Raw genomic sequence first — 23,905 nt, 5'->3', positions numbered from 1 at the left:
AGCTAATTTTTGCATTTTTAGTAGACAGGGTTTCACCGTATTGGTCAGGCTGGTCTCAAACTCCTGATCTCAGGTGATCAGCCCGTCTCGCACAGTACTTTTTAAAAATGGTTTTATAGCTTATTCTTTTGCTTGCTCTTTCAATATAAAAAGTCTCATATACATCTTTTGCCATCAGTACCTTACTCTTAACAGCTGCACTCTATTCCATCCAGTGCAACGACTGCAATTCATGTCACCATTCGCCTGAAGATGAACATTTTTCATTGTTTTTATAAACAATGCTTCATAAACATCTTTTCTGTGGAGGTTTATATAGTCATACTGATTTTTTTCAAGATAGATTAGCACAAGTGGGATTTCTGAATCAAAGGGTGTGCATATTTTAGGTTTTGATATTTTCCAAATTGCCCTCTGGGAAAGCTGAATCAATTGTACATACGCCCCCTCAACCCCACTGGGCTATGAGGAGTCCTGTACTATTTCCAAGTCCCTCACAGGCAGGCTCACCCTGGAGGCACACTCTAAGAGTGATTTTCTCGGAGCGGTAAAATCCAGACAGTGAAATCCTAACACACAGGGCGCTTCCTGGCACCAGGGTTAATGACCCCGGGAAGAGATGAAGGAGGACAATGACGATTTCTCCCCAGGAACTAGGAAGCTGGGCAGTCCATTTCCCCTGGGAGAGAAGCACCCACTCGTAAACACCTCACCCAGTCTCCCCACACCTGAGGGCAGAGATGAGCACAGGGCGGGTGGGTGGAGGAAAGTCCGCCGGTGCCAGCCTAGACAGGCAGGTACTCCCGATGCCAGGGCTGGTGTAGGAAGCGCAGGGATCTTCCAACCAAGTGCCCTGGGGCATTTCACAAAGGGAAGTTAATTTGTGTGCAGGAAACAGCAATTTTTCACTTGCTGACAGTGACTCGGTCTTCACTCTTCCCGACAGGCCTTTGCGAGCACTTGCCAGCCTACGTGCCACTGTCCCTGTCCAACCGATCAGAAACCCAAGCAGGGAGAAGCGACATGAGCTGCTCAGGCCATGGAGCCGTTCCGTGGTGGGGCCCCGACTTGCACCCAAGCTTGTCTGGTGATTGAGTGAAGGCAGCGGTTTCTTCCATAGTTCTCCAGTTTGTGAAAAGCTTGCTCTGAATCCAGCACCTTCCTCTTCTCGCCGCCCTGAATGAATTCCTTCTCATTCTTGCCAACATAGGTTTTCCCAAATGAAATCAAGAACAGAGTATAGGCTGGGTGCAGTGGCTCATGCCTGTAATCCCAGCACTTTAGGAGGCCAAAGTGGGTAGATCATTTGAGACCAGGAGTTCGAGACCAGCCTGGCCAATATAGGGAAACCCCATCACTACTAAAAATACAAAAAAAAAAAAAAAAAAAAATTAGCCAGGCGTGGTGGCACATGTTTGTAATCCCAGCTACTGGAAAGGCTAAAGCACAAGAATTGCTTGAACCTGGGAGGCAGAGGTTGTAGTGAGGCAAGATCGTGCCACTGCACTCCAGCCTGGGCAACTGAGCCTGGCCGTCTCAAGAAAAAAAAGAACAGAGTATATAACAGAGCATAAAGGGGTCTGAATGTTGCCACCTAAAGGCAAAATGCTTTCTACTGTTTTATTTTGCTCCAGATAAGGGGGAAAAAAGCTTAGGACAACCCCTACTTAATATTGTCTTATGATTATTTCTGACAAGTTATCCATAATTACTATGATTTCTGCATTTTATTGCCTTTTGTCCTATATTTACCGTATCTTAGGTTTTAAACACACACACACATATATATGTGTGTGTGTACATATATATATATATATATATTTTTTTTTTTTTTTTTTAAGATGGAGCCTCGTTCTGTTGCCAGGCTGGAATGCAGTGGTGCAATCTCAGCTCACTGCAACCTCCACCTCCCAGGTTCAAGCAATTCTCCTGCCTCAGCCTCCGAAATAGCTGGGATGACAGGCATACAGCTAATTTTTTTTTGTATTTTTAATAGAGATGGGGTTTCTCCATGTGGGTCAGGCTGGTCTCAAACTCCTGACCTCAAGTGATCAACCCACCTCAGCCTCCCAAAGTGCTGGGATTACAGGTGTGAGCCACCACACCTGGCCTAATATATATCTTTTTAATTTCAAATATTCTGTGATTTCATGGGAAGCAGGGAACAGGGAATTCTTGCTTAATAGGTAGAGCTCTTGTTTGTAGGAACAAACATTCTGGAGCTATATAGTGCTGATGATTGTACAACATTGTGACTATAATTAATGTCATTGAATGGTATGCTAAAGAGTAATTAGAATGGAAAACCATATTTACATACATTTTACTACAATAAAAATATCTCAAAGATTTTGAAATAGGGCATCTCTGTATATTCTTTCAATAAACAGATTTTAGGATGAAAATGAGTATAGCCTGTGACTTCCAGCAGTTTGGAAACCCTTGCCCTGGCTGAGCAGTGCTAAGAGTATGCTGTCTTAGGAGAAACTTGACAACTCAAATGATGAGAGAAGTCATTTGTGTACACTGAAATACGTACTCATGAGCTGGGCATGGTGGCTCATGCCTGTAATCCCAGCACTTTGCAAGGCTGAGGTGTGCCGATCGCTTTGAGGTCAGGACTTCAAGACCAGCCTGGGCAACGTGGCGAAGCGCCATCTCTACCAAACATACAAAAGTTAGCCAGGCATGACTGTGGATGCCTGTAGTTCCAGCTACTCGGGAGGTTGGGTTTGGAGAATCACTTGAGCCCAGGAAGCAGAACGTGCAGCGAGCCGAGATCAGCCACTGCACTCCAGCCTGGGTGAGGGAGCGAAACCCTGTCTCAAAAAAAAAAAAAGAAATACGTAGTCACGGAGTAAGAGGCAGCTGTGCTTTAAAGCCTATAAAACATGCCTGTGGGCACAAGCCGGTTTTGTTGGATATATAACTTCTGTGACTACACTTTCATCAGTGTGTTGTTTTGGAGGTTTTTTTGGAGACAGGGTCTTGCTCTGTTTCCCAGGCTAGAGTGCAGTGGCGCAATCATAGCCTCTGTTACCTTGAACTCCCACGTCAGCCCTCTGAGTAGCTGCAACTACAGGCATGCACCACCACAACCAGCTAATTTTTAAATTTTTTGTACAGATAGGGGTCTTGCTACGTGGCCCAGGCTGGTCTCAAACTTCTGGTCTCAAGTGAACCTCTCTGCCTCAGCTTCCCAAAGGGCTGGGATTACAGGTGTAAGCCACCACGCCCGGCCTACCAGTGCATGTATCTGTAGATACATCCTGATTCTTCCAGATGTACAGACCATTAAGAGCTACTCCTATGAAAATAAAATTTAACTCCATTTAATTTAAAAATACATGTGCTAGACAGAACAATCCTGCCAGGGGCTCGGGAGAAGTGTGTGGAAGCAGCTGCTTCCTGCCTGCAGGGTTCACTGTGGATGAGGGAGACGTTCGGGAGCGCAGTGGACGGTGCTTGCACAGCACTGTGAAGGCGCTGAATGCCACTGACTTGTTCACCTTACAATGGCTAATTTGAGGTTGTTTTTGATCTCAATAAATTATTTTTTAACCAAGTAATTTTAATGGAAAATGTACTGTTTCAAATCCTGAAGACAGAATTGGAAACCTATATAATGGGCCATGGTTTTTAAACCTCTCCAAATTCCCTCTGATACAAACAGAGCAACTCGGAGAATAAAAAACCCAACTACAGACATTGTCTACCAAAAACAAACATACCCATGAGGTCTGTCCACACTCCCCACACAAGCGGATGGGGCAACCCTGAAGCAGCTACAGGCACACGGGGCACCAGAACCTGTGGGGGAAGAAGAGGCAAGCACCGGAGGACGGGAGGACCTCACAGGCCACCCCAGCAGCCCCTCACGGGATAACCACAAAGGAGGAAAAAAGAGCCAAAAATCTAAAGATGAGGCCAATTTTTTGTTTGTTTTTTTAAGACAGATATTGCTGTGTCACCAGGCTGGAGTACAGTGGTGCGATCTCGGCTCACTACAACCTCTGCCTCTGGGGTTCAAGAGCTCCTCCTGCCTCAGCCTCCCGAATACCTGGGACTTCAGGTGCACACCACCATACTCAGCTAATTTTTTGTATTTTTAGTAGAGACGGGGTTTCACCATGTTGGCCAGGATGGTTTCGATCTCTTGACCTTGTGATCCACCCACCTCAGCTTCCCAGAGTGCTGGGATTACAGGCGTGATCCACCGTGCCTCACCTAACAAGGCCAGTATTTTAATACTTCACAAAAACAATGAAGAGGGAGCTGTAGAACCATGAAACTACAAATGCTGTCTGGAGCCCCCAGCTCCGCCCTCCAAACCCACAAAGCCCAGGAATCCAATGTCAAGTCACAGTAGGTAACTAAAAAGAAGTATGGTTGAATCCCACACACAATTATCCTAAGAAAAAAAGAGTGAGGAGCAGAGTAACATGTATAAGCCAATAAAATAATTTTGCCAAAAAAAATCTAACCACAAAATAGGAGTAATAAAGAATATCAGGAAAAAAGAGCATAATCCAAATCACAGGTCACAGAACTTAGGAAAAATTACATAAAGGAAATATTTCAGAAAAGAAGACAAACTAAAAGCAACACAATGAATAAACACAAGACATTATGCTTTGCAGGAAACTGAGGGTGAAAAAGAAGAAACTTTTTTAAATAATTGGTGGAAAAGATAAAAAGAATGCAAGAGGAAATGATAGTGAGGGCCTAACATACATTCAAGTCCCAGAAGACAAAAAACAAAGCAACACAATTTGGATATTTCCAAATTAAATATTATTAAAATACTAAATATTAAATTAATATTAAAAATATTAAAAAATATATTAAAAACTGTAATTCAAGAAAACTCTTCTACTCTTCTAAAAAAAAACTCTTCTAAAAAAAAAAAAAACAGGCGGCAGTATCAGGATCTGAAATCAGGTCTGCATGGTGCCAAGAGACGGTGCTACTGAAAAGCATGCACTCTCGTCTCCTGAAGTCCATCTGCCCATAGGAAAGAAAACCACCATGGCAGAAAACACGTGGAACCGCCTGTCCTGAATGGGCCAGTTTAGGTTTTCACGGATGCTTTTTGGCCTTTTTCCCATATGGATGAATCTGGTGACATTTGACTGCATTGTGAGACAGGTACTGTAGGGAACAGAAGAGTGCCAGACAAATGAGCGAAGCCTCAGACCGGCAGCAGCTATCTGCTTTATCCATCAGAATTTTTCTAAAGTCACAAATGAGCTTCAGCACTTCATGTTTCCTTCATTCTACGAAATTACCAGGCCCACTGGGGGTCACACAAAGGGGACCCGGACAAATCCTTGCCCTAGTGGAGTTGGTGGTTGAGCTAGCGGCCTGCAGGCTGGGAGGACGCAGAGCTGCAGCCTGACTGAGCTACACAGGCGGGCGGCCAGGACGCCAAGAGCGTGTTAATAAGAGTTCGGTGTTATAATCCAGTGAAATATAGAGCAAAGTTCACCCGAGCATGCTTCATAGCATGCTTCCTCACCACCGGTTACACAATGAGGCTGGAGTGGGCACCTCCTGGCACACACAGCTGTAATTAAAGCTACTTTTTTCACTGCCAAACAAAACACTTCTGGAGAGGGAAGTTGAGGCGGAGCCAGAGGCCACTCCAAGACCTCTCTGGGTTCAGAAGCTAACTGGTGAGTCCAGCTGCTGTCTTCCCCTCAGAGGCCCCCATGACTTCTCCCTTCTCCTGCTCTGGGCTCTCCTGCAGCCGCCTCCTCTCCTTTGCACAATCTTGCCCATCCTGTCCCTCACGCAGTGGCAGGACCTCTTCTGATACTTTATCCATCCTGCTCCACCACGTTCCTGGCTGCACGGGCTCACAGCATCAGAGATGGGCCGTGGCCATAGTTCCTCTCACTGCCTCAGAGGCCATCTGGGCACACAGGCACAAGCCAGGGAGGAAAGAAGTAGGAATAAATACAGACAATGAAGAAAGGCTGCCAGGAAAGGAATTTTTAAGAGAGGCTGGAAATGGGTCAAGAGGGGAGGCACAAGGAGGCTGATGGGAGAGCAGAAGAAAGAGTGTAACTGGCAGGGAAAGAGATGGGGCGCCCTGCATGATGTCCACGCCAGAAACGTACAAGGCAGAAACAAGCAACAGTGCACTTCCGCCTTTTCAAACCCAAACTTGCAGGTATTACAGAGCTTGTAAAATCTCCCATGCAGCTGCTGCTAGTCTGCGGCTTCTCTCATTTGTCTGGCACTCTTCTGTTCCCTGCAGTACCTGTCTCACAATGCAGTCAAATATCACCAGATTGGCCGGGCGCAGCGGCTCACACCTGTAATCCCAGCACTTTGGGAGGCCGAGGCGGGCAGATCACGAGGTCAGGAGATCGAAACCATCCTGGCTAACACGGTGAAACTCCGTCTCTACTAAAAATACAAAAAACTAGCCGGGCATGGTGGCGGGCGCCTGTAGTCCCAGTTACTCGGGAGGCTGAGGCAGAAGAATGGCGTGAACTCAGGAGGCGGAGCTTGCAGTGAGCCGAGATGGCACCACTACACCCCAGCCTGGGCGACAGTGTGAGGCTCCATCTCAAAAAAAAAAAAAAAAATTTCACCAGATTGATCCATGTGGGAGAAAGGCCAAAAAGAATCAGTGAAAACCTAAACTGGCCCATTCAGGACAGGCAGTATGCAGGGAACGGGAGCCCCCCTCTCAGAGCCACTGGATGACCCTGAAATTCTGGGCTAAGGAAATCAGGGCAGGCCGTAACTGCAGAGTGGAGCTAAGGTGCCTCTTTACATGATTCATTCCTGAGGATGGTTCTTCTCGCAGAAGCTGAAGCCAGTTACTGTTGTGCACACTCAGGGACCACAGACTGCACCTGGGCAGCAGGGCCTGGGCAAAATCGGGACCACCAAGGTATGCCAGGGCGCTCTGAGGGGAACAAGCGTGCTCTGACTGCACCTGGCCTAAGGCTGCTCACCCAATCCCACTACGACCAAATCTTGACTGCGACTGGAGTGCTTTTAGCCTGAAAGATGAGGGATGTGAGTGCAAAGCAGAATGAGGCTATTTAAAGCTCCGGCCACGTGAGCAAAAACACTAAGATACAGAACTGGCTCCATTTCCAGTTCATCAGGGACACGACGTCCCTAAACAGAGACGACACCATCAGCAAGGGACCTCCACCCCCATCCCACACCATGGTGGCTTTGGCATTCTCCTTTCACACTTTTCTTTCAGAAATAACCTGAGACCAGCCTCGTGAAGCCCACCTGTCTCCCCGGAGACCCGGAGCCGCTGGCCGTTGCAGAAGGCACCCCCGCCCCGCCGGCCCGTGTACAGCCGCTCCTCCGTGCAGTGGTAAATCACTCCGAATTCCAGCTGTGGACGGCAGAGGCAGGACAGAAAACAAAGACGGTTCACTCATTTGATGTGGAAAAAAACGTCCTTCAAAGATGAAGGCTGCCCTAGGTGTTAGGATAACATATGACGCTGTGACAGAAATTACCTCTCCAAAAGCAACTGAGAAAAAGCAGTGCCTGCATTTAAAATGAGACCTGGACATAAAAGCAAGCTTGCTTTTGCTAAACAACTACATTTTAAAACATATTCGGACTAATAAAGCTTTGAAAATTAACATCAAAACAAGCAGTAACCAGAAGTTATTGAAAAAGCTTAATTTTTTAGAAAGGCCCCTTTTGTTGCTGGAAAAAAAGGTTACTTGTGACTCTAACCAAACCCCATAAGAAATCCTCAGCACTGCTGATGGGTGAGGAGAGAATGCATCTGTAAAGCCAGCAGGATCTCAGAAGCCCAAGGACAGCCCCAGCGAGGAAGAGGTGGCGCTGCAGACAGGGGACTGGTCCGTGAGCAGGCAGTGCACTGAACAGCGGCCCCACTGCCCCACATCGGGGGACAACGCGTCAGACCACAGCCTCCCAGGATGAAGCAGCAAAAGGAAGGTCAGCGTGGAAAAGGACGGGGGCCCACGGCCGCACACCTCTGTGACCTTTCCTCTACCGACTTTTCACCACTCAGGGTGAACAAGGGCCAGTGTGCTTGTTTAGCAAGTTAGCCAAGTTTTCACCTCTCTGGAAAATTTTAAAAAACACCCCGGCCAAATGCCTTAGGAAAGCCTTGGCCGGCCCTGGGGTGAGCACAGCCACCCTGGAGTGGACACCCCAAGCTACAGAGAAAGGGTTTATTTCTGGGGGTTGGGGGTGTCATTCAGTCCACGCTACTCAGAGCCTGCAGGTGTCTGGCAGCATTTCGTCATCCTTCCCTGTCCAGTACCCTGGCTTTAAAGGAATCCTCATGACCAGGTCAGTCCTAGAATTCAGCTGGTTCCTGAGGCCTGTGAAGGGCTCCCAGACTGCAGAGGAATGTCCCAGCCCCAGCCCACCACCATAAGCCAGGAGCTCCCGTATTCAGTCTAGGAACATAGGACAGACCCTAGCCGACCCAGAGAAGGGCGGAGGACCTAGCCAGCCATTCCAGCAGCCCCTTCGCACAGTCACAGAGCATCAATCAACCCCTGAAGTACTGCTCAGCCTCCCGCCCACGCTGGGCACCACGATACGATTTAACAGAGAAGTCAATCATCGCATCCTTAGACAAATTACAGTATTACGATTGTTATCTTCAGCTTAAGTACTTTGAGATACTTTAGTACTTAACTTTAAATACTTCAACTTAAGTACTTCTCTCAGCTCCCCTGCCAGGGAGTCTGCGCTGAGACTAAGGTGAAGCTGCACAAATGCTGCTCTGAAGCAGGGCTGCTTTGGGAGACACAGAGCACTCAGTCCTATTTAAATAAAACTGTTTCAATTACATAGAAATTAAGGCTCTTCTCAGTGCTGCTGCTTGAATTACTTAATAAGGTTAAAACCTCAGCCCCACGCCTTCCATGCAGGTCCCACAACACTGTGTAGTTCAGAAGGCCTATGGGAACCATGAGAGAGCCACGTTCTCATGCTAATAACCAGAGGAAGATAAGAAAGAATTATTAGAATATTGGGATTGAGGATGTTCTCCAAAAATAAGTGCTCCTTTTAGTTTGTGAGATCACACGCTCTAGGGGTCAGCTGGAGATGCACTTGGACCGCTCACTTAGGACTTCTGCTTCCACAGCAGTGTCACAAATAGACCCGGGTAACACGGGGCCAGCCCTCCACAGGGGACAAGGGCCAGCCACAGAGCCCCACCCTGCACACCCCAAAGCCAGTCTGGACTTGTTTATTTTCTCGGATTTGAAACCCACAGGCTTGGATTTGCCAGTCATGATTAAGGCACAGGGCAAACAGCAAACCAGGCGCACAGAGGCTGAAGCCAGAAAGGAAGGATGGCCAGAGGGAGCCCAGGGAGAGGCCCCGGACCCAGGCCACACCCGCACCTCTTGTCGAACGGCAAATCCAATGCTAACCGCCACAGTCGGGAATCTGCAAAGGAAAACAGAAGGGTTTATTCTCTGGAACCAGAGCGCAGCTCTCGGGAACCTGTGTGCCGTGCCGTCCCCACAGGCTCTGAAGGACCTTCCTACGCTCTGGGGGGGTTGGTTGTTAAAAACTACTTCCCACAGTTCCACTAACTGCTTCCAAGACAAACAGAATAAACTGACCATGTTGTAAGACAGTTAACCTTGAAAGCAAACAGCACTGTGAAAGTCACATAAGACTGACGTAACTCAACCACCCTCTGATGCCCAACTAGAAAGGATCTCAATCATCCGTTTTCTGGTTCTCCGGACCTAAAGGGACAGCAGAGCCCTCCCCAAACACCAGATCCAGTCCCAGGTGGGGTGCCAGACAGGTGGTCCCAGAAGGCACCACAGCCTCCCCACGGGGGCCAGTTCTGAGCCACAGCCCACCTTGCGGCACTGCTAGCATCCCTGTCCCTGCCTGAGTGCCCAGTAGCCAGCTGCAGGGACAGCCATGGCTGCAGACAGTTTTCATGATCAGTTTGCCTGCAGTTTTGTGATTCGGCTATTGCTGCTCAATATCTGCAAAATAATCCTTCCTTTACAGGCAGACCATTGGAGCTTAAAAACAGGCAGGAAAGGCTGGGTACTGCAAACTGACAGGAAAAATGCAAAACCAATTGTACACAAACGCAACTCTGACTGCCGGGGTGTGCGGGACCCTGGGGTGAGCCGCTGGCTTCCAGGGCAGATGCACCATGTGCCAGGCCTCACACTTGTTCCCGTGCCCAGGAGAGCTTTCTCCCACTGCTGTGGCCCAGCGCTGGTGGGCACAGGGGTGAACAGGCACCATCTGAGTGGCAGCTGCTGGTGGCTTTCGGATGTCTTCAGACCACAATGACCACCACAGCTGTAGCGTGGGGTTCAGGAACTGTCAGAATCAGCTCTGGAGTCTGTTCTGAAATTGCTACTCTTTTCCCAGTCACCTCCCCAGTCCCAGGATCCCTCCAGGGGCACAGACAGGAAAGCACTGGAAACTGTGTCTCTGGAGCCACTGAAGACCCTTGGATAACGTGTGGCCTTCACCATGTGACAGGGCTTCACCTGCCATGTCACCATTATGAGCACCCTGGAACCACAAGCAGGCAGAAGCAATGAGGTTCCACTCAGTGACGTACTCTGGGGAGGAGAGCCCGGGGAAGGATCCTGCTTTCGTTGAAATGAGAGGAGAGACTGATGACAGATTTGCTGGCACCAGATGGCACGACTCCACTGCCTCAAAAGGGTCACCTTGTGAGCTGGCAATTTTTTTTTTTTTTTTTTTTTGGAGGCCGGAGTCTTGCTCTATCACCCAGGCTGGAGTGCAGTGGCGGATCTCAGCTCACTGCAAGCTCCATGCTCCCAGTTCAGCCATTCTCCTGCCTCAGCCTCGAGGTAGCTGGGACTACAGAGCGCCCGCCACCTAGCCCGGCTAGTTTTTTGTAATTTTTAGTAAAGATGGGGTTTCACCCGTGTGTAGGATGGTCTCGATCTCTCTGACCCTCGTGATCCGCCCGTCTCGGCCTCTAAAGTGCTGGGTGGGCAGAGCCACAGCCCGGCCACAGCTTCGGGTGCAGAGGCAGCTCACCTAGAAAAAGGCCGTACTGAGCATGGAGTAACTTCATTTTTACATATAAACGTGCCATCAGAGGCAGATCATAAAGGAGCCCACACCGGGCTCTGCTCACCCTTCCTGCTCAGCGCGTGCAGCCCAGTGTGTGGGCGTGCACTGCTGGCCCTTGGGCAGCGAGCCACCCGCCCATGGAACGGGAATCTCTCCAGGGTTCTCCAGAGCTGGAGAACTACCCTCTGTGAAAGCCACATCGTGCTCTGTGCCCCAGGTCCCCAGCCACCTGTGCGTGTAGACAGGCAGTGCAGCACCATCACCCGCCCCTGTCAGAGAACGCCTGTGGTCGTGTCCCTGTCACCTTCACATCGCTGTCACTACACCATCCCCGAAGCTCCATTCCCTTCACCTCCCCACACGGGCCCCCCTGACCTCCCCAAACCCCCTGCTTTTTGTAACTAGGGGACATGCATACAGGAAGATGGCTCTCAAATCTCACCCGTCACAGGCCGCTCTCTACACCTCGGGCTCCGGCCACTGTGGGGCAGCACAGGCTTTGTATCCCAACCTCACCTTTTTCTCCAGTGGGGATGGGGTGTGAGGGGAGTCAGACTCCTCGAAGGGGTCCTTGTTAAATGCTGTATAACTTTGCATTTTAACGTAACAAGCTAAGTTTTAAAGCAAAGTGCAGATTTCCTTACATACTCCAAGAGCCTCTCACAAATGGAAAATCTTATTTTATTTTATTTTATTTTTTATTTTTTTTTTTTTTTTTTTTGGGGGCCGGAGTCTGGCTCCTGTCGCCCAGGCTGCGGAGTGCAGTGGCGGATCTCAGCTCACTGCAAACTCCGCTGCCTCCAGTTCAGCCATTCTCCTGCCTCAGCCTCGGTGGCTGGGACTACAGGCGCCCACCACCTCGCCCGGCTAGTTTTTTGTATTTTTTTTTTAGTAGAGACGGGGTTTCACCGTGTTAGCCAGGATGGTCTCGATCTCCTGACCTCGTGATCCGCCCGTCTCGGCCTCCCAAAGTGCTGGGATTACAGGCTTGAGCCACCGCGCCCGGCCTGGAAAATCTTATTTTAAAAATACCAAGATCTGAACATCTTTCTAACGAGACTATGAGCCTACTATTGGTCTGTTTATATATTCCTGCCTTAAACAAATGCTGCTTATGGAAAGACAAAATCTCACAGACGAGGACGTGTTAAGCCCTGCAACGGAGACGATCCCTGCCGAGCTCACCTGTGCACAAAATTGCAGGTACCGTCGATTGGGTCGATGATCCAGGTCGGGTTGTGGGTGAGCACACACTTGGCCCCAGAAGCCGCGGCCTCTTCGGCAATGAACCTGCAGTGGAGGAACCTAGCCTGAGAAAATGCACCAAGGACACAGAACAACGTGCCTCAAATTACTTCCAGTCCCGTTCAAGAAAAAGGTGGCACAGCAAACGGATGTCATTACGGTTTCCCTGGGTCAGACAGAGGCAGAGTCTTTAAACAACCATGTGCTTTTTGACCTGCCTGCCAGCCAACCTACTCAGCAGGGTTTAGAACACAGAGTGGCACCTCAGTGCCAGCCGGCGTTCGGAAAGAGCACCAGGGATTCCAGCAGGCCAGGCAGAGAAACACCAGCGCGAAGAACACGGGAAAACAAATCTTCGGAAGCAAAACTAAACTCGGCTTTAACTTCAGTCTGGAGGGGAGGGGGCTGATGAGAGATAACCAAGCAAGGTGGCCCAGGACTCTGACTTCGATTCTCCCAGTCGGTGCTGATACCTGGGCACCGAGGGGTTAAATGTCACTTGCAGCTGAGACCTCCCACGTCTGCACCCAGCCTGGCTCACCTGAACTGCAGACACAGGTGACGAACAGAGCACCCGGCAGCTGGGTCATTTCCCAAAGGGGCCCTTCCTGCCCTGCTCTCTGACTTCTCTGGTTTTTTTGTTGTCTCTTAAGAGAGAGGTTCTTGATCTGTTGCCCAGGCTGGAGTGCAGTGGTATCGTCATAGCTCGTGCAGCCTCCAGCTCCTGGATTCAAGCAACCCTCCTGCTTTGTTCTCCCAAGCAGCTGGGACTACAGACGCATACCAACACAGTCAGCTAATATTTTTATTTTTGTAGAGATGGGGTCTTGCTATATTGGCCAGTCACAAATCCAGCTTCCCTCTGGGAGCAAGCAAGGGTGGGGATGCAGGAAGGAGAGAGGCTGGGACACTCCCTGCCCACCCCTGCCCCATGTGCCCTGTGCAGGCTCCACTCCTCCATGTGGCCTCCTTGACACACTCCTGCTAGAGGGACATGGGCTGCCTGTTCCTGCACTCTGCAGCAGGCCCTGGGCTGGCCCCTCCTTCGTAATGAGTCCCTCTGCAAACAAGGCCGCCTACAATCCTCACTTGAGTGTACGTCTGTCCTCCTAGGAACCTGACCGAGACAATGTCCTCTCAAGATTCACCTGCACAGAAGGGAACTCCTGATTTTCTCTACTTGCCTCTACCTCCACAAATGGTACCTCCCAGCACCCCCTGCTCAGGCCAAAAACAAGGGAAGGCACTCTGGCCCCATGGACTGTCACCCTTTCTCCTGCACCCCACCCACACGCAGGCCCACACACACAGGGAAGGTGCCTGCGGTCAGGTGTCTTCGCAGTCTACCTTCTGCAGGCTCGTCCCTGTGGAGCTGGCCACTGCTTACACCTTCCAAAGGCATTCTCAGGATCAAAGAAAAGACCAGACCTAAAGCATTCAGGGCAGTGCTCTGCACACGTTTGGACCGTCCCAGGTTCACTAAGGGTGGGGCCTTGGGCAGGCACTGGGCAAACATCTGTTCTGTGCATGATTATGTGGCCTTGCTGAAAGGTTTTCTATCCGGTTCCTGTGCCGGGTTCACATGTGCACTAGAGAAAAAGGAGACCTGCAGAAAATAAGAAAAAAAAATGACTGAAAAGCAAGCCGGGCACGGTGGCTCCCGTCTGTAATCCTAGCACTGTGGGAGGCCAAGACGGGCAGATCACCTGAGGTCAGGAGTTGGAGACCAGCCTGGCCAGCTTGGTGAAACCCCGTCTCTACTAAAAACACAAAAATTAGCTGGGTGTGGTGGCGTGCACCTGTAATCCCAGCTACTTGAGACTGAGAGAGGAGAATTGCTTGAACCCGGGAGGCGGAGGTTGCAGTGAGCTGAGATCACATTACTGCAGTCCAGCCTGGGAGAGCGAGACTCCGTCTCACTGCAACCTCCGCCTCCTGGGTTCAGGCGATTCTCCTGCCTCAGCCTCACGAGTAGCTGGGATTACAGGCGTGCACCACACCTGACTAATTTTTTGTATCTTTAGTGGAGACAGGGCTTCACCATGTTGGCCAGGCTGGTCTTGAACTCCTGACCTCGTGATACGCCCACCTCAGCCTCCCAAAGTGCTGGGATTGCAGGTGTGAGCCACCGCGCCTGGCCCTATGTCACTTTTCTATGCACAGGAGCTGCCGTACACACTGTAACCTGGTCCCCATCCACTCTGGGACCATCCTTCCATTGCTCGGTTATGAAGTTCATGCATGGGATGCAGAGTCATCCAGCCCCTCCATTTTGCTGATAAATTATCTAGAAATACACCCCTGGGATATGACAAGTGCACATGCATCATCTCAGGCTGTGCCACCTCCTCCCTGGCCCCCTAGAGAAACCCACAAATGAGTAGGGGCTTCTGAGCCAGGAAGACCAGGTCAGGTCAAGCCAGGGGCACTGGACAAGACACCCAAGCAATCCTCAGCTGTTCCTGGAGAGCCCGGCAGGCTCAGTCTGCCCCTGGAGCTTTCAGCCTGGCCAGGCAAGGCAGATGAGATGCGATGAACCCAGGCTTCTGGTTCTTCGTCTACACTGCATGCCGCGCTCCTTTCAGGAACTGCCTCTCCACTATCAGTTGTCCACATGCTTCGGGGTCAGGTGATGCACGGGCCCACCAGCCAGAGCCCCTGCTCAGGAACTGGTGCTCCCCACACAGGTCTAGGAGGAACAAATGGTGGGTAGAAGCCACAATGGCAGGTGGCGCAGGGGGTGGGGAGCCTGTCTCCTGACCACAGCAGCATGCAGGTGACACACAGATGATGATTCCACTTAGGGCGTGACCATGAGTGCTGTCAGCACTGCCAGTTTTCCTAGAAATTTCAGGCACTAAATCTGTTGTCCACGTCTTGTGGAGCGACGTGACTTTCCTCTTCTGCGATGACGTCTCTAAAGAAAACACTCCACACCCTGAAAACACACATACAAGGAGCAACTGCAAAAGCTTAAACTGGGCAAAAGGTTGACAAAGCAGTGAACAGATATGACTCAGGTCCAAAGGGACTAGAAATGACTCAGGCACAAAGGTAAGTTTCTAAGAAACTGAGGAGGAATGTGCGATTCTTCTCCTTTTCAAACCTGACTTCAAGTAGGAAAGGGAAGCAGTGCAAAGGAAGGAGGAGGCAGTGTGGGTCTGCATGCACTGACACCCCACACCCCTGACAGCTCAGGCTGCAGCACCCAGACCACCCACACAGCATGCCCACGTGCCTCCCAGGATGTTCGGGAGCAGGAGCCGTGTCTGTTCATTTGCCAGACGTGTGGGACACCCTTTAGGGAAGTCACCAACAGCTTGTTTTCCCAGCAGCAACTATTAATGTAAGTTAATCTGTTAACAAAGCTTCTGCTCTGTGTAACCTTCATTATTTATCTATCTGTTTTTAGGTTCATTTAGTGTAACCCAGCAAGTACTTATAGAAATCTTTTTTTTTTCTTGGAGACACGGTCTCGCTCTGTCAGCCGGGCTGGATTGCAGTGGCACAATAATGGCTCACTGAAGCCACAAACCGCTGGGCTCAAGCAATCCTCCTGCCTCAGCCTCCTGAGTAGCTGGGACCACAGGCGTGCATCACCACACCTGACTAACTGCCTCACATTTTTTATGAGAATAACTCTAAGTACCCACATTGAGCACTGGATGTTTTCCAGCAGCTGATCATTCATACTCTACAGCTGTCTTCCTTGTCACCCGCCTTGTGTACAACTCTGCCCATGAGCCTGCCTGCCCGCCTGCAAGGTGGCACGCATCCCCCTTCCCACCTGCCTCATGCTTGTGGGCAGCAGGGAGCCGGGCTTCTGTACTGCCTGGCTGCAGCGGTGTGAAGGCCAGCAGAGGCGTGAACTGTGCTTGGTCTTTGCAGGCACCACAAATACTTCCCTGGTACACGGGAAGAGATGTACAATTTTTATTCACTTAAACCTGATTTTACTCATGTAGGAAGCAAATACCTGTGAAACAGAATATTCTGCAGCTCTCTGCAGAGGGAGTGTGGAGAGTCTGCTCTGCAGACATGACTGTGGACAGATGTGTGAAATCATAAAAGACTTTCCTAAAAGCCACTGGAACATCTACATACAATCCACCACATAGGCTGGGCACGGTGGCTCGCACCTGTAATCCCAGCACTCTGGGAGGCCGAGGTGGGTGGATCACTTGAGGTCAGGAGTTCAAGACCAGCCTGGCCAACATGGTGGAACCCCATCTCTACTAAAAATATGAAAATTACCCGGACATAGTGGTGCCTGCCTGTAATCCCAGATACTTGGGACAGTGAGACAGGAGAATCGCCTGAACCCGGGAGGCGGAGGTTGCAGTGAGCCGAGATTACACCACTGCACTCCAGCCTGGGCTACAGAGCAAGATTCCATCTCAAAAAAAAAAAAAAAACTCACAATATAAATAGGAAAAAAAACAATGCACATGACTAAACTTAGGGAAAGAAAGAACATTCCATATCCCTATCCAATAGACAAGAGGAAAATAGCAACTGGGTTAAGGCTAAAAGTTTGGTAACAAGTTTATTATAGAGTATTATATCCTACTGCATAACTGAGCCACTTTTCTTTTTAAAAAAAAAATAGTTTTAACAAACCCTCGTTATAATGTTGACAGCCAAGCGCCTTTAAGCCTCTTTTTTTTGTTCTTTTTTTTTTTTTTTCTGGCTACTTAGTCTGTTTAGCCTGTGACAAGAAGGTCAGGATCATCCCTGCAGGTCCACCAAGGAGATGATTTATGACACTCTGTCCCCATCTTCACAAGCCACTGCCCAGTGGGAAAACCGCTGGATGTCAGTGTCCAGCTGGTGGTGGCTGGGAGCATGTTTTTCCCATGTCAAGGACTCCGTTTGATGTTTTGCTTGACTCACGCACTCAACAGACACCGCTCTGTGACGGGCACTGCAGGGCAGCAGGTTACATAGCGGCTCTGGAGCAGGGCTGGGAAGACAGCTGAAAATACTAGACCCTTGCGCTGCCGGCCTCATCTCTGGGCCCAGGCCAACCCAGAGAAGCTCCAACAGGCTGCTCCGCAGAAGGAACAAGGACGGGGTTTCTATCGCTATAGTTCAGGGATGCTACCGAATCTTTTCCAAGCAGCTACACTTGTATCTCACTCAAAACATCATCTGAAAACAGGTTCAGGCATCCCACAAAGCCAAGGCATGGCAGGAGACAGCTAACGTGGCCAAGGCCAACAGCAGGCTCCAAAGACCCAACCTGTAAAAGCTCGGCCTTAGCGTGCTAGTTTGCTTATTTATTTTTATTTTTATTTTTATTTCTGAGATGGAGTCTCACTGAGATGCCCAAGCAGGAGTGCAATCTCGGCTCACTGCAACCTCCGCTTCCCAGGTTCAAGCGATTCTCCTGCCTAAGCCTCCCGAGTACCTGGGACTACAGGCGTGCGCCACCATGCCCAGCTAATTTGTTTTCATATTTTTAGTAGAGACGGGGTTTCACCATATTGGCCAAGCTGGTCTTGAACTCCTGATCTCAAGCTATCCACCCACCTCGGCCTCCGAAAGTGCTGGGATTACAGGCATGAGTCTCTGCGCCCAGCCCTGATTTGCTTTTTGTCATGTTACAAGTTAAATGCTGGGACCTCAAGGATGACCATGGTCAGGGCCCTCATTCACAAGTGAGGAGTTTGAGGCCCTAAGTGGTAAGATTTGCCAAAGCTGCTAGGGCCAGTGACAGAAGCAAGTTTATTTATTTATTTTATTTATTTATTTATTTCTAGACAGAGTTTTGCTCTTGTTCCCCAGGCTGGAGCGAAGGGTGGGATCTTAGTTCACTGCAACTTCCACCTCCCAGGTTCAAGCGATTCTCCTGCCTCAGCTTCCTGAGTAGCTGGGATTACAGGCACACGCTACCACACCCAGCTAATTTTTTGTATTTTTAGTAGAGATGGGCTTTCATCATGTTGGCCAGGCTGGTCTTAAACACCTGACCTCAGGTGATCCACCCGCCTCGGCCTCCCAAAGTGTAGGGATTGCAGGCGTGAGCCACTGCGCCCAGACTATTTATTCTTTTGTTTTGAGACAGGGTCTCACTCTGTTGCCCAGGCTGCAGTGCAGTGGGGTTTTTCATAGTGGCTGCACCAATGTACATTCTCAACAACAGTATGCAAGGGTTCATTTTAATCTACATTTATCTTTTAAGACAAAGTCTTGCTCTGTCACCCAGGCTAGACTGCAGTGGCAGCATCACAGCTCGACCTCCAGGACTCAAGCGAGCCTCCCACCTCAGCCTCCCAAGTAGCTGGGAACATAAGTGTGCACCAGCATGCCCAGCTAATTATTTTTTTGTAGAGATGGAGATTCACCATGTTGCCCAGGTTGGTCTCAAACTCCTGGGCTCAAGCAATCCTCTGACCTTGGCCTCCCAAAGTGCTAGCATTACGGGCATGAGCCACTGCACCCCACCAGAAGCAAGTTTAAACCTTATCATTCTTTGATTCAGTCTACACCTGTCTTCCAGGTCAAGGACCAAACCTTTGGATTTCATGGATGAGTGATATAAAATAAACTAGGGAGCCTGTATCAGGTTTTATTAAAAATGTCTATCTGGCCGGGCGCGGTGGCTCAAGCCTGTAATCCCAGCACTTTGGGAGGCCGAGGCGAGCAGATCACGAGGTCAGGAGATCGAGATCATCCTGGCTAACACGGTGAAACCCCGTCTCTACTAAAAAATACAAAAAACTAGCCGGGCGAGGTGGCGGGCGCCTGTAGTCCCAGCTACTCCGGAGGCTGAGGCAGGAGAATGGCGTAAACCCGGGAGACGGAGCTTGCAGTGAGCTGAGATCCGGCCACTGCACTCCAGCCTGGGTGACAGAGCAAGACTCCGTCTCAAAAAAAAAAAAAAAAAATGTCTATCTTAAGTCTATCTTTAATATCATTTCATGAAAGCCTAAAATCAAGGAAAGAGAAAAGCTTAGAATAAAAGTCTTTCCTAAGGCAGGATGAGAAGCAACTTCATATTAAATATATTGTTTAGGCTGGGTGCGGTGGCTCAAGCCTGTAATCCCAGCATTTTGGGAGGCCGAGACGGGCGGATCACGAGGTCAGGAGATCGAGACCATCCTGGCTAACACGGTGAAACCCCGTCTCTATTAAGAAATACAAAAAACTAGCCGGGCGAGGTGGCGGCGCCTGTAGTCCCAGCTACTCGGGAGGCTGAGGCCGGAGAATGGCGTGAACCTGGGAGGCGGAGCTTGCAGTGAGCTGAGATCCGGCCACTGCACTCCAGCCTGGGCGACAGAGCGAGACTCCGTCTCAAAAAAAAAAAAAAAAAAAAAATATATATATATATATATATATATATATTGTTTAAGGCATATATTTAAATACTTTGAAAGCAGAAAAAAAATCACAATGTCCTGTTTCATAATATGTATACAATTTTCTCTCATCATAAATTTATCAATTTTTCTATTATCTAAAATACAACTAAATCCCCAAGATTTACTTTCTTTTTAATCTTAGTCATTGGCAAAAAAACTCACTTCACATACATATGCTGAAAAATAACTTCATTTGATCTCAATTTTTGAAGCATACCGAGCAGAGAAGAAAACAGCCACTTTCACCATGTCCGCACATTCGCCCTCAGATCTGGGGGAGAGGGGGTGACACACAGACTGGGGCTGACCGTGGTGCGGCCAGAGTCCACTGGCTTGTGGGCTAGAGTCTGGGCCAGCTTTCAATCACTGATTCCTGGACAGGTGTGTGGGTCTGACCCTACCAGGGGGCCTTTTCAGAGATGGAGGCTGGTGTCCGCCCCGGGCACGCTCCCAGGTGAGACTGCCTCCCCTACCTATAATCCCCTGCTCTGGGTCATGGTTTTCCAAAGGAGCTCTGGAGCCTGGCGGTCCCTGGCAACCCTAAGGCTGCAAGGGTGGAGGGAGGTACCTGTGCTCACCCCATAATACATTAACTTTTACCTTGTGTACACAACAGCAAGTATCTAAATTTACCTTTTACAAATGGAACCGACTGCACACATTAACACAACAGTGGGTTGCGTGCAATCTCAGAGTGCGGTTTGTCCAAGTGACCTGACTGAAACACATCACAGCCCCAATAACTTCACTGTGCCTGGTCTTGCATCTCCTCCAAGCCTTTACCAGACCCCACACAGATGAGCCAGCCCTCCCCTGCCATGGCCACATGGATCATCACCACAGATACCTCCAGACCAATATGGTTAATAAAGGACCTGGAAACAGCCGGCTCATCACTGCAGCATGTTTCCTCTCAAAGAATCCATATGATAAATTCTTTTGATATTGCCCTTTGATTAAAATTAGGTTTATTTATTTATTTTTCAAGACGGAGTCTTGTTCTGTCACACAGGCTGGAGTGCAGTGGTGTGATCTCGGCTCACTGCAACCTCCGCCTCCCAGGTTGAAGCAATTCTTCTGCCTCAGCCTCCCAAGTAGCTGGGACTACAGGCCCACGCCACCACAATGGGCTAATATTTGTATTCTTAGTAGGGACGACGTTTCATCATGTTGTTCAGGCTGGTCTCGAACTCCTGACCACGTGATCTGCCCGCCTCAGCCTCCCAAAGTGCTGGGATTACAGGTGTAAGCCACCCTAAAATTAGGTTTTAAAAGGCTTTTTAAAAATCACAAACACTGGGTCGGGTGCGGTGGCTCATGCCTGTAATCAGCACTTTGGGAGGCCGGGGCGGGCAGATCATGAGGTCAGGAAATCGAGACCATCCTGGCTAAGAAGGTGAAACCCCGTCTCTACTAAAAATACAAAAAATTAGCTGGGCGTGGTGGCGGGTGCCTGTAGTCCCAGATGCTCAGGAGGCTGCGGCAGGAGAATGGCTTGAACCCAGGAGGTGGAGGTTTCAGTGAGCCAAGATAGCAGCACTCCAGCCTGAACGACAGAGCGAGACTCCGTCTCCAAAAAAAAAAAAAAAAAAAAAAATCACAAACACTTTACATTCTATAACTATTGTATCCAATGCGAGGGATCCTGACCTCAAGCAGAGTAAAGAAATAGGAAGTAAGAGAAGCTTAAACTCAAAGGTTGTCAACAAAACAAACATGAGCCACTGGCAGACAGAAATTCAGAGGGAGAGCTGGTAACCTTGAGATAACCTAACAAGTTAGAAAAAAACGACGGGAAAAAAGGAAGGTAGTGTTTTAACACTGGCTTGTTCTTTTATTTATATAATCATTCACAGAAAGAAAAAAAAAAAGAGCCAGGTGGAGTGGCTCCTGTAATCCCAGCTGCTCAGGAGGCTGAAGCAGGAGGATCACCTGAACCCAGGAGTTCAAGGCTGCAGTGAGCTATGATCACACCACTGCACTCCAGCCCGGGCAACTGAGAAAGACTCTCTCTCTTAAAAAATATATGAAAATAAATGTAAAGAAAAGTATTTGCCGGGCACGGTGGCTCAAGCCTGTAATCCCAGCACTTTGGGAGGCCGAGACGGGCGGATCACGAGGTCAGGAGATCGAGACCATCCTGGCTAACACGGTGAAACCCCGTCTCTACTAAAATACAAAAACTGGCGGTAGCGGTGGCTCAAGCCTGTAATCCCAGCACTTTGGGAGGCCCGGGGCGGGTGGATCACAAGGTCAGGAGATGAGACTATCCTGGCTAACATGGTGAAACCAAATCTCTACTAAAAATACAAAAACTAGCAGAGGCAGTGGCGCCTGTGAATCAGCTACTTGGGAGGCTGAAATTTGGAGAATAAAGCGTGAACCAGTGGGCTGCAGTGAGCCGAGATCAGCCCCACTGCCTCAGCCTGGGAGACCTGAGAGTGAGACTCCGTCTCAAAAAAATACAAAAACAGGCGAGAGTGGCCGGGCACCTGTAGTCCCAGCAGCTACCTGGGAGAGCTGAGGCAAGGAAAATGGCGGGAACCAGGGTGAGGCTTGCAGTGAGAGCTGAGATCCGGCCACTGCACTCCAGCCTGGGCGACAGAGCAAGACTCAGTCTCAAAAAAAAAAAAAAAAAAAAAGAAAAAAGAAAAGTATTTTTAAGCCTACCATGTGCTGAATGGACACTGAGGGAGATTACCATCTATATTTCTGCCACCTAAGTCCATATAAACCTGGAACCTGACAGCTGTAATACCCTACAGCCAGAAATCCAATAGCTGATATTCCAGTTTTTGGATTAAACATCTTTAAGAGATTCTACATAACGAAGAAAAAAGATCCCTTGCATCCAAGGTACTGGTCTTCAACATCTACAGTGCAGAACTCCAGAGGTGAGGGGGGGCCTCAGAAACCCCCAGACTTAAGAAGATGTTTCAATCTGGGGTTCATGGCTCCCTTGAAACGCTATGCAAAATGCTGTGTAAATATTTTAATTTTTCTGAACAAAAGATTAATAGCTAGCATCAAATACTCAAAGGGTGACCCCAAAAAGGTTAAGAGGTGCTCATACAGGCCTCCTGTGGGGACAGCTCTGGGGCCCAGCTATGGCAGCCACTCCCGCTGTGCCCTCTGGCCTGGGTGAGGGGCGTGCATCACTAAGCACTGGTGGTGGGCCGGGGACCCCACGCGGCTGCCAGTGCCACTTGGCATCCCATCCTCCTGGGAAAGTTGCCCCAGCAGTTGGGCAAGCACAGGCCACCAGGGGACATCACCACTCCAGGCTTCTTAGGGTGGGTCGCACTTCTAGTGGGTCCTCCAGAAATAACAAAGGGTTTGGTACAGGGGTGCAAGGAGCTTTTCCTGAGCATGTGTTGCAAAAAGAGCTGCTTCGATACTCATAAGAGGATGCGTTGACATGATGGTTGTTAAGATGACAGTAAAAAGAATGAGAACGGGGCTGAGTTTGCTTACTAAGTAACTGACAAATTGCAGTTTAGGCTGCATGGCTTAGGGCTTCATGTCTGACCACATCAACACATGGCAGAGCCCCCCACCCCGGCAGACCCTGCATTCTCTAACACGTGGCAGAGCCCCCACCCTGGCAGACCCTGCGTTCTCTAACACACGGCAGAGCCCCCCACCCCGGCAGACCCTGCGTTCTCTAACACACGGCAGAGCCCCTCACCCCGGCGGACCCTGCGTTCTCTAACACACGGCAGAGCCTCCCACCCCGGCGGACCCTGTGTGACCCCGGCAGACCCTGCGTTCTCTAACACGTGGCAGAGCCCCTCACCCCGGCGGACCCTGCATTCTCTGTGAGTGTGGCCAGGGCTACTGGGGGTGTTTCCCAGAGGAGTGCACCTACCTGTGTGAAGGAAACCTTTCTCGCAACTCAGAAATAATTAAATCTTCCACAAGGTGATCCGTTTCTGTCACAAGATCTGCGGCTGATGTTTTCGTTGAGACACGTTTTTCCTCAGTAAGGGCTTTTCTGATGATCTGAAATAAAAGTACAGGATTTGGGTTAAACATGCAAACATCCTCCTCCCAGGCAAAGGAATTCTCCACTCCTTTGAGTCCCCTCTGCATTCAGCCTGCCATGGGGAGGGGGCAGCGGGTGTGGCTCTGTGGGTCACTGACTTCTTGCATCATTGACCTCAGAGCTAATATCACAGCCCAGGCTCTCTGGTTTCCAGTGAGTCTTAATGACTCCAGCATTATTC

At 49.7% G+C, this 23,905-nt stretch overlaps 1 protein-coding gene across 3 annotated transcripts in view; it reads right to left on the bottom strand.

The window, feature by feature from the left end:
• The window catches only part of IMPA2 (inositol monophosphatase 2), a 50,186-nt gene that overhangs the window by 8,440 nt on the left and 17,841 nt on the right, over positions 1 to 23,905 (bottom strand). For all 3 annotated transcript variants that reach the window (XM_003914145.4, XM_009192379.4, XM_009192378.2), the window contains exons 2-5: positions 23,548 to 23,681; positions 12,256 to 12,360; positions 9,384 to 9,429; positions 7,264 to 7,372 (exon numbers count right to left, since the gene is read on the bottom strand). In XM_003914145.4, coding sequence (XP_003914194.1) covers positions 7,264 to 7,372; positions 9,384 to 9,429; positions 12,256 to 12,360; positions 23,548 to 23,681 — 394 coding nt within the window. The remainder of the gene's footprint in view (positions 1 to 7,263; positions 7,373 to 9,383; positions 9,430 to 12,255; positions 12,361 to 23,547; positions 23,682 to 23,905) is intronic.

Source organism: Papio anubis, chromosome 19, assembly GCF_008728515.1.
Source record: "Papio anubis isolate 15944 chromosome 19, Panubis1.0, whole genome shotgun sequence".
Classification (NCBI taxonomy): Eukaryota; Metazoa; Chordata; class Mammalia; order Primates; family Cercopithecidae; genus Papio; species Papio anubis.
This window is presented reverse-complemented; position numbering and strand designations above follow the sequence as displayed.